This window comes from Oreochromis aureus, linkage group 5, assembly GCF_013358895.1.
Source record: "Oreochromis aureus strain Israel breed Guangdong linkage group 5, ZZ_aureus, whole genome shotgun sequence".
Classification (NCBI taxonomy): Eukaryota; Metazoa; Chordata; class Actinopteri; order Cichliformes; family Cichlidae; genus Oreochromis; species Oreochromis aureus.
The window spans coordinates 25939513-25950346 of NC_052946.1; the positions used below are offsets into that span (position 1 = coordinate 25939513).

The 10834-nt window shown below is 39.9% G+C and overlaps 1 protein-coding gene across 1 annotated transcript; it reads left to right on the plus strand.

Annotated features, from left to right (window-relative positions):
• Window positions 1-110: 110 nt before the first annotated feature.
• On the plus strand, window positions 111-9465 carry zgc:172271 (uncharacterized protein LOC100000381 homolog). The gene is made up of 16 exons (XM_039612546.1): window positions 111-267; window positions 1239-1338; window positions 2107-2283; window positions 2400-2562; window positions 2637-2701; window positions 3774-3931; window positions 4030-4216; window positions 4302-4450; window positions 4540-4630; window positions 5855-5902; window positions 5985-6167; window positions 6364-6511; window positions 7664-7746; window positions 7845-8029; window positions 8340-8526; window positions 8610-9465. The coding sequence occupies exons 1-16, from the start codon at window positions 112-114 to the stop codon at window positions 8651-8653; spliced, it is 2124 nt and encodes a 707-aa protein (XP_039468480.1). The 5' UTR covers window position 111; the 3' UTR covers window positions 8654-9465.
• The last annotated feature ends 1369 nt before the right edge of the window (window positions 9466-10834 follow it).

The following is a 10834-nucleotide window of genomic DNA, read 5'->3' on the forward strand; positions in this document are numbered from 1 at the left end:
TATTGTAGAGTCTTTTAAATTTACCGAAAGTTGGAAGGACTGTATGCATTCTTATGGCTGTTATTTTTTTCTTTAACCATTTGAACTGCTCCCTTCATGGCAGCTAAAAAGATGCGATGGTGCACAGTGTCAGATCCTGAACAGAGGAAGTGTGCAGAACTAGCTAAAGCTCTGGCAGCAGTGGTGCCACCAGCCATTCTGGCAGCTTTTGCCAGACTTTCATGCATACGAGCATATAGCACAACCGACTGCATCAATAGGATCAAGGTGAGCAAGTCTACAATGCAATACACAATAAAAAGGCGCTTTAATCCAGCTTGGAGCAGATCATTTAAAGTTGCTTGCATATCAGTAACAAGGGTGATGTGCAGAGCTGTAGTAAAGCTGATTCACCTTACCATGAAGATATGAAAAAGAGCTGTTCAAGCTTGGATAAGAACAGAGGTGATGATTAGTGAGGAGCAGTATGGCTTCATACTGAGAAAAAGCACAACAGATGTCCTGTGTGCTTTGAGAGTGCTGATGGAAAAGTATGGAAAGATGGAAGGAGTTGCACTTGTCTTTATGGAGATAGCATATGATAAGGCGCCAAGAGATGAACTGCGATACTGCACGAGGGAGTGCCAGAGAACTATGTGTGGATGGTGGACGACATATATGAGGACAGTGGTGAGATATGTGATTGGAGTGACTCCTGTGCTCATGGTGGGGCTGGGTTTGACTTTTAGCCCCCTGTTTGCACTGGTGATAAGGCAGGCACATGAAAATGAGGTAAATGAAAATTTACCAAATGCAAATGAAAGTCATGAGAAGCAAGACAGAATATGTGCGCAGGACTATAAGGGAGAGAGAAGTGTAATAGTGAAGTTGCAAGGAGAACTGCACTAATGAAATTAAGATGTAAAATAAATGGATTACAAAATGGAATGATTACATCCAGATTGTAGTGGAGTAAAATTAGAAAGCACCATAACATGGAGGACACAATAAAGTGCAAGTACATCACCCAAAATTGATTCTGTTCATCTGGACGTAGCGTTTTCAGTGGGAGAAACATTTCGTCACTCATCCAAGTGACTTTTTTAGTCTCAGCTGACTGCAGGTTTCCCCAATCTTATAAACAGTACATTGCACATCCCTTCTTTTTGGGAAAACCGTGTATTAGCATTGTATTAATTAAATTTGCTGAGATGTAAAATTAACTATTTAAAACTCTTTTTCTGAATTGTTTGTTTCAGGCTAATCGTGCTGACATTGTGACTTTAGATTCAGGAGAAATTTACTCGGCTGTCAAGCAGTTTGACCTTGTAGCCATTGCTAAGGAGATCTACAGTGATGGTAGGTTTAAGCTCGCTTTTCTGAGATGCATCTTCAGCACTGATCTAAAAAGGGGGTTATTGAAAAATAAGTGTCTCCAACTTGACCCCATTCAGAATGAGCTTGGAGCTTAGAATGAGCATAACCATGCAAAATAGTACCATCATACTTTGAAAATGTTCTGACTTTAACACCCTCAGAGTACAGTAGTGGTTTGAAATTTGGCGCTTTTTAATAACCTTTTTTTCATATTTTTGAGCAATGCAAGAGCTAGCTTCATGGAACAAAATGAAGGTAAATAATTAATAATAATTCAAAAGAGAAAACTTGAAAAGTAAATTTGTGTCAATCTTTCAGGGCTATGCAGGAAGAGTGACTAGTTACAACATGCTGTAGCATCTGAAAGGTCGCCTTTTTACCTAAATTTTGACTCATCTTCTAGCCGTAATTCCTCATGCATATAATCATTTTCTAGCATAGTTTATATATTTAACACTTCCCAAATTGCCAGTTAAATATGAAATTATGTTTACTGAAGGAGTTAAGATCTTGGTAATGCTAAAGGAGCCGCATCTTGAGATTTCAGTTTTAGATTATGACACCTGGAGTGGACGTTCTGAACTTCAAAAGAAAAAATAACAAGAAAAAATAGGACCTGTTAAAAAGCACCCAGTCTTGACTCTTAAAAAAGGAAACTTTTTGTATGGCTTCAGTAAGTCAGGTGGAAAAATTTTTTAGATTTGGTTGATATGAAAAGACCCACATGTCTGTTTATATATTTATCTACAGGAGGCTGTACTCTGTCTGTGGCTGTGGTGAGAAACAGCAGCTTAGACATACGATCCCTACAGGGCCACAGGAGCTGCCACAGTGGAGTTCGATGGACAGCTGGATGGAGTCTCCCACTCGGCTTCCTGCTGTCCCGAAACTACCTGAGCTGGGCAAAGGAGCATCCGCTTAGTCAGGGTAATTGGACTGTAATCAACTGTCAGTGCAGCTGCTTTTTTCCGTAAATGTGTTTTCATTTCTGATCTGGGTTTTCAGTCCCCCACCCTGACTTGTTTTTTCTCCTCCTCTGGCAGATGTCAGCACTTTTTTCAGTGCCAGCTGTATTCCTGGTGCCGGTGCGATGGCACTTCCTCTGTGCACACTGTGCCAGGGCCTGAAGTCTTACATACGCCAGAAGAATTACCACTGCGAAACATCCCATAGTGAGCCCTTCTACAACAACCAGGGAGCTCTCAGGTCAGGCTTTGCAAAAGGTCAACCAGTTAAAACATCAGGAAACTGTTTTTATTTCCTGTTTTGCTCTGTTACAGATGTCTCAGGAGGGGGATAGGGGATGTTGCATTTGTGGACCATTTAGCACTTGAAACTATTGAAGGTAAGCATTTTTTTTTATTGTATTGAAATAAAAATATATATGGGGATATTTCAAAACCAGCAAAATGTTTTTGGTAAAAAATTGCATTTACATAAAGGGGTCTATTAATATCATATTTATAAAAAAATTTAAGTTACTAAAATCATGGCAAACTGACTTTTGGTTGTTATTAAACAATAAAACTAAAGATGAGTCTTTCTGATGACAGTGGGTGATATAGTTGTTCAGTGCTAACCACAATAGCACCTCAAATCCTGTGTGTGTTTCCTCTGGTACCCCGGCTTCCTTCGATGGTCCATATTCATGCTAGGGTAACTGCTGAGCCTAATCAGCTAATGGATGTGAGATAGATAATGTGCTTAAAAGAAAAGTGCTAAGCTGCGCACAGCCTTGGGACTGAGCCAATTATCAAATTTTTGTTTTGTTTTTCCTGATCAAACTTCTGTATTACTTGTGTAATTGTGTAACTTGTGTAACTTCTGTATTGCTGATATGTTTCAGCCATAAATAAACTTTCCTGATCTTTGTGCTACAAACTGCCTTAGAGGAGTTTGTTCCTTTATTTTACACATAGTCATCAGGACTAACAGGTTTTAAAAGATAATGAAAGCACAGAAAACCAAAATATAGAATATAATGTTGTTCATCAAAATGTCCTTCAAATTATTTTCTTAACTGCTTATTAATCAGGGTCGCTGAAAGGCTGGAGCCTAATCCAGCTGTCACTGAGCAAGTTCTGGGGATGCTCTGATCTAGCCAACACAATCTGGTCCTCTTCAAGCTCACTCAAATCCTTATGCTTGCCCAGTTTTCCTGCTTCTAATCCATCAACTTTCAGGACAAAATGTTCTCTTGGCACCTAAATATATCCCACATATTAATAGGTGCCAAGATAAAGAAACAGTCAGCGTTATTCTCTTCACCTGCAGGGGGTATAATGTTATGCCTGATCGGTGTAAATGTCCTGTTTAAATCAGTTCAACAACCAAACTGCAGAACGTTGCACTGACCCTTAAGACTTGTTTACCTTTCAGTTTTTTATTTGTCTGTTTTATTTGTCTTTATTTGTCAGAGAGTGAGCGTGATGAGTTCAGGTTACTGTGTACTGATGGCACACAAGCTCCCCTCAGCCAGTACAGAAGCTGTAATCTGGGTCGTGGTCCAGGAGGGGGCATGGTCACCAGAGTCAATTTTCGCAAGGTTGTTCGCAAATTTCTAGCAACTGTGCAGGTAAATAGTCTATTCAATTTCCATCTCTGTGCCTAAGGGTCATAGCTGTCACTGTACCCACTAACTGATTGTTCAAGCATTTTTTATTAATTTGTTAGACGCTGTTTGGTCGGCAAGGAAGAGAGAGGCAGCGCTTCCAACTCTTCAGCTCCTCATCTTTTGGAGAAAACGATCTTCTCTTCAGAGATGTGACTGAGAAACTCGTTGTCCTGCAAGACGACATAGACGTCAGTCAGGTGCTGGGGCTGGATTATGTGGCGCTGCTCAAAGGACTTGGGCATGAAGGTGCTTATGCTTGTATATGTACCGTTGTACATTTTTAAACTCAAAACACACAGACTTGGGTTTTACGGCATCTTTGTGTTTGCAGGAAGCTCACTGGAGGACAGTGTCATTAGATGGTGCTGCATCAGCTACGCAGAGCAGAAGAAGTGTGAGCAGTGGGCGCTCAGTATAAAGTCTGACCCACTGGTGTGCGTCAGAGCCATCTCAATGCGTGACTGTATCGAGAAAATTAAGGTAAGCCATCTAGACTGCAGATTATTGAGATGTTTATCAAACTCTCTAGGACACTATACAAGCTCAAATGACGTGTGCCTTTACCACAGAGGGATGAGGTGGACGCTGTCTCGCTGGATGCAACGCATTCGTTCATCGCAGGGAAGTGTGGTCTTGTCCCCGTTGTGACGGAATATTATGGTAGGACTGTTGCAGAATATAATAATGTTATGTAATGTAATTATGAAGGGTGTCTTAAGCCTCAGTCACAAAGTCCTAGACACCGGTCAGTGACCCACTGGCAACCCAAAATCCCTGCAGCTTCCAAGGACTGAAATGGAAATTTTTCTTGTGCTAAGTTGTTACCGGGGCTCTCTAAGCCTGTGTGATGTGGGCTTTGGTGTAATGGGTGGATTTGCGAGAGCATTTTACCAGAGATGAGCTCAGCCCAACTTTTACAGTTTGTGAAAAAGTATTTGTCCCCTTCGTGATTTTCTTAGTTTTTTGCATATTTGCAAACAAATGTTAATATTAGATAAAGATGACTTGAGTAAATACAAGGGAAAGAATCCAGAACAACATTTAAAGAACTGCAGGCTTCACTTGCATTTGTTAAGGTCGATGTTCATGATTCAACAAGAAGAAAGAGACGGGGCAAAAATGGATTCCATGGGAGATCCAAGGTGAAACCCACTGTTGACCAAAGAGAACACAAAGGCTTGGCTCATTTTTGCTAACAAAAAAAATATTGATGATCCTCAAGACTTCTGGAAAGACTTGAGAAAATATTCTTTCAACTGACAAGGGAAAAGTTCCTCTTTTAAGAAAGTTTGAGAAGTCCAGTTACATCTGGTATAAAACTAACAGGATTACATAAAAAGAACATGATACCCACAATGTGATGGCCTGGGGCCGCTTTGCTGCTTCAGGACTTGGATGACTTACCATAATTGATGGAACCATGAATTCTGTTCTGTACCAGAAAATCCCGAAGGAGAATGTCCGACTATCAGTTCATGCCCTGAAGCTCGAGCAAACACACTAGGACCACTGAATGGTTCAAAATAACAGAAATGAAGGTTTAGATTGGCCTAACCAAAGTCTGGATACTTTGGCATGGCCTCAAACATGACGTTTATGCTCAAACATCCTCTAGTGTAGCTGAATTAAAACAATTCTGCAAAGAAGTATGGGCCCCACACTGAGGTGAAAGACTCATTGCCAGTTATCGCAGATGCCTGATTGCAGTTCTTGCTGCCAAGGGTGGCGCAAACATTTAATAGGTTTAGTCAATCACTTTTTCACACAGGGCCAGTAGGATTGGATAGCGTTTTTCCCTTGTAAAAAACAAAACAAAGTCTTGTCAGATTAATCAATAAAGCACATGCTTTTCTGTGTCACTCTTATGTTGTTGGATTTTCACAGGAAAAAACTGTGTGCCTGCTGAAGGATCCACTCACTTGGAGACAGATGGTGAGATGAAGACTAAAAACAGCATAATCAGTTTACAGTGATCTTATTTCTACATAGAAACCACGTCTGCTCCTCTGTTCAGTCTTTCCCTCAGTTGTGGGTTTAGCAGTCGCAAAGCACTCCAGCAGGAACATATTTATCGGGAATCTCGGAGGCCGTCGTTCCTGCCACAGCAACACCTACAGCCCTGCAGGCTGGCTCCTGCCATACAGACACAACTTAAGCCTGGCGAACAACAGCAGCTCCCCCTGTGATCCAGACAAAGGTAGTGTTTTCAGAAAAATTCATGGGAAATCCTGATTTACTAAACATACTCACCACTAATCAGTGTTCATTCAGGTCCACTTCTTAGAAATATCTTGTTCAAGTTTTCTGGACCTTTGCACTCCACATTGGTGGATCCTTGTCCACGCTGCTCCGAGCCTCACGTGACTGCAGTCTGCCACTTTGTGTTTTCCTAGTGTACAATGAGGTGTTCTGGAAAAGCTGTCTTCCTGGATCTAAGGGGAATCTTTGCAAGGTATGCATTGGAGGCACAGGGGAGACTGCAACCAAACGCTGCACCGAAAACCACAATGAGCGTTACTATGGAAATATGGGAGCTTTAAGGTATGTGTAGTAAAGTGTTAAGTCATATTGTAAAGTCTATATCCTGCATCAAATATTATTTAATTTAGTCTTTCTAAGTTCTATTGCCCTCTTTTTGAAGTATCTTCCGTCATCATAATGCACGTAAATCTGAATAAACTAATTTCATTCGTCTCTATGGGTCATCTGTAGACACATACTAAAGTTAACAGGGATTTTTGGAAAAAAAAATAAGAAAGCATTTTTGGAAATCAAGTGGTTCAAATGGGTTTTATTGTCATTCTTTCATCCAAAAATATTATAACATAATTTCCACATGACCATGTCGCAACACTAGAAAACATAACATCAGTGTGAGACAAGTGCAGAATATAAAGTCCCTCTGCTTTTTTCTCTTTATGCTCACCCCCAAACCGCCTCAGCAGATGCCTGCCTCGTTCTCCGGGAGGTTTCTTACTGTTAAAAGAGGGTTTTTCCTTCCCACTGTCACCAAGTGATTGCTTAAAGTCTGATTCTTGGGGTTTTCTCTAATATTTTAGGGTCTCTAATATTTTCCTATACAGAGGAGGTTTTAGGCAATGACACTGTTAAAAATGGTTACATTAAGCCAAAATAATATTGTTGTAAAAAAATTTTTAGAAGTCAAAGATTTAATTCACATTAAGACTTAAAGTCAGGAACACTGCCGCTTTGATTGACAGGTGTGTCAGTCTGTTAGTTGTCTGACCATGTATGTGGTGTTGGAGTCTTCTGGAGCATTTTAATGTAAATATCTGAAAAATAAGAAGGCTTGCAGTGAGTTTAGTTGTACTAAACGATCATCCCAAAAATCTGTGTTGCAGTTTGTTTAACTTGGAAAATTTAAAGTGGTGATGGTTATAATGATGAACTGAAGGTTTCAAAAAGGTAGTCAGCAAAGCAATAGGCAAAGTCATTGTGGCTGTATCCATCTTTTATATACAGTCTATAACCTCTACTGCATATAGAAGCTTGTTTCCACTATATGAAGAAAATGCCAGTTTGAGTCAGTAAGTCAAAATTTTTAGATGGCAATTTTTTCTCTTTTTGAAATAAGCTTCCATATTCATTAAAGGTGATAAAAGAAATTAGTGGTGGAAACTGAGTTATATCATTTTACTAAACTGACCCTTCAACCCGTTACTCATTGCTCAGGTGCTTAGTTGGAGATCGCAGTGGGAAAAGCTACGGTGACGTGGCCTTTCTTGAGCAGCACAGCCTTCACACAAACATCCTCGGTGAGATATTCAAAATAAAACCGGTGATGCGATCACTCACACTAACACAGAGACTCTAACTTCACATGACAAATATCTACATTTTGCACTTCCTGCAGGTCTGAACACCACTGGCTGGGCAGAGGGGTGGTCATCGTCAGACTTTGAGTTGCTGTGTGCTGACGGTCGTCGGGCACCATTGTCAGACTGGGAGACTTGTAATCTGGGAGTCATCCCACCAAACACCGTCATGACACGGCCCGTGCTCACAGCACGAGTGTACGACTTCCTTATGAAGTCACAGGTCTGTTTGGGGTTTTTTAAACAATCTGTTTTTAAAATCTCCTCAGCAGCAAATTACTGCCAGTACATTACTTTACTACTCAGTGTATTTTATAACCATTTGCTTTGACTTACCTCAGCTCTATTTCTTTATTGTAAAAGTTTTGCAGAATGCTTTTTATCTTCCTGCTTTTATATTTGCTCAGTGAAGTTCTATGTTTTAATGGCATAGCATCATTTTTGCACCAATATGCAGCCCAAAGTTGAGTCAAGGACACAGGTGGATAGTTATACTTCTAAATGTATTTATTACTTGCTTTTTGACCATATAGGAAGCTCTGGCAGTCAACTCAAACACAGAGTTCAGGCTCTTTGAGTCTCATCAATATGGAGAAAGTGATTTGCTGTTTAAAGATGCAACACAGTGCTTTGCCCACACAAGTCACATGGACTACCGCTCCATCCTCGGAGAGGAGTTCTACACCCACGCAGACACGGTCTTCAATTGCACGCACTCTGGTACGACTGCAGCCCGACAGAGTGGCCGATTGTTGCACAATTAAACTGTCACTAATGGGTCTGTTTGCTTTCCTTTCCAACAGATATATTGGAGTTTTGCAATCAAGATGTGTGCAGCATTTTTTAATGGACCCACCAACAAGAACAACGCAACCTCTGTGCTTCAGTTGTTCCACTCTTCATCCACATACTTGTTATGTCTGCGAACAATCACTTTTTATCATCATGTTCACAAAAAAACTCTACAAAATGTTAAAATGTTGGGTGTTTTTTTTGGTTTTTTTTACTAAATTTAGATGCCATCTGAACTAAAAATGATGAGTGATGTGTAATGTGTGTGTTTTTCAAAGACACAAAAAATGCATTTAAGCATGACAGTAAATGCAAGAATTCACTGTCATACTGATTTTATCTTATGACATTCTCTCAGCAAAATGTCACACATAGAACCTGTTATAATGCCCAGCACTGCAGTTATCTCTGTACTACATATATTGTGCTATAATTAGCTGTATGTTGTACTATAATTACCTCTTTTTTCAGATTTATTTTAACACTGCTGATTTTGGGGGAGAGGCAGAACGTCTTTGTTGTGTGCCTTTAACTTAACTTTGTTTGTTATGTTAAGAATTAATTAGTTTCTGCTTTTCTTCTGTCATTATGGTAAGCAAAGAAAGTCTAAAAAGAGCCACTCCATGAGGCTGCACCGATGACAGAATGACATTGTAGTTTTGTTTAAATGTGTATCATTTGTATGCTTTCACCTTTAAAGCTAGTAAAATGATTTGTTTAGAATAAATTGTAATTTTGCAGACAGGTGAGAAATTAAAGGATCACCTTGAACCCTTGTTCAAGGTGAGCCTCTCCAGTGGTTGGCACATGTTCACTTCAAAGATAATACATTTTAATGTACACTCCTCATTTAATGTTTTTTCTTTATTTTCATGACTATTTACATTGTAGATTCTCACTGAATGCATAAAAACTATGAATGAACACATTTGTAGTAAACAGAAAAGTGTGAAATAACTCAAAACATGTTTTATATTTTGGATTTTTCAAAACAGCCACCCTTTGCTTTGATTACTTCTTTGCACACTCTCGGCATTCCCTCGATGAGCTTAACGAGGTCGTCACCTGAAATGGTTTTCCAATAGTCTTGAAGGAGTTCCCAGAGATGCCGAGCACTTGTTGGTCCTTTTGCCTTCACTCTGGAATCCATCTCATCCCAAACCATCTCAAATGGATTTAGGTCAGGTGACTATGGAGGCCATTGTGGGGTCATTGTCCTGTTGAAAAGTAAATGTTGGTTCAACTAAATGCAAACCGGATGGGATGTCATGTCGTTGCAGGATGCTGTGGTAGCCATGCTGGTATGGTATGCCTTCAATTGTCACCAGAAGAGCACCCCCACGCCTTCACAACTCCTCCTCCATGCTTCACAATGGGAACCATGGATGTAGAGGCCATCCGTTCACCTTTTTTGTGTCACACAAAGACAAACCAAGGGTGGAACCAAAGATCTCAAATTGGGACTCATCAGACCAAAGCACAGATTTCCACTGGTCCATTCCTTGTGTTTCTTGTCCCAGGCAAATCTCTTCTGCTTGTTGCTTTTCCTTAGTAGTGGTTTCTTACCATGTGTATGTATTTTTTGTCTGCTTATTTTGTTGTTTTTTGTTTTTTTGCCCTTTATCCCCGTCCCTCTTCCCCGCTGTTTTTCTTTCCCTTTCTTTCTCCCCTTTCTTTTCCCCAGTCAAATCTGTCCCGTATTTAACAAGTGAAAATAAAATAAAATAAACAATAAAAGGTGAATCAAATAGACCATTACGGCAAGGCTGGGATGGTCCATTTGGTAAAGTAAATCCGTTGGGCATCTTTCTTCGCCTTTAGACAATAATTCTGATGGCAAAAGAGTCAAACGGGACAGGCGCAAAAAAAACCAAACAAAACGCTGGTGACTCGGATGAATTTATCCTCAGCAGCAGAGGTGAGTGGAGGAGTAGAGGGGAGTCTGTTACAATGTAACCACATCATTTGGTTTCACAAAGTGGCAAACATTATTCATTACATATGTAGTGGCGATTGGAATAAAATCCATTGTGGATATAGCTTTTGGTGATAACGGTGTGTAAAATCGAGCCACCAGATGTCAGTAGATTGCAGTCAATTGAATTCTGTTTTCTTCCTCCTAATTCAAGTGTATAATCCTAACTATGGTGTCTCCTATAGAGCAAACATGTTTTAGTCTTAAAACAAAACTAAAACTAGTTTTAGTTTTGAAATATTCATTTTATTGTTTTTTGAT

Coding starts and splice junctions, on each gene's coding strand:
- zgc:172271 (XM_039612546.1), top strand. CDS start 112: ATGCGATGGTGCACAGTGTCAGATCCTGAACAGAGGAAGTGTGCAGAA. Junction 4,631..5,854: donor CGTTGTGACGGAATATTATG/GTAGGACTGTTG, acceptor GGATTTTCACAG/GAAAAAACTGTGTGCCTGCT. Junction 6,168..6,363: donor CCCCTGTGATCCAGACAAAG/GTAGTGTTTTCA, acceptor GTGTTTTCCTAG/TGTACAATGAGGTGTTCTGG.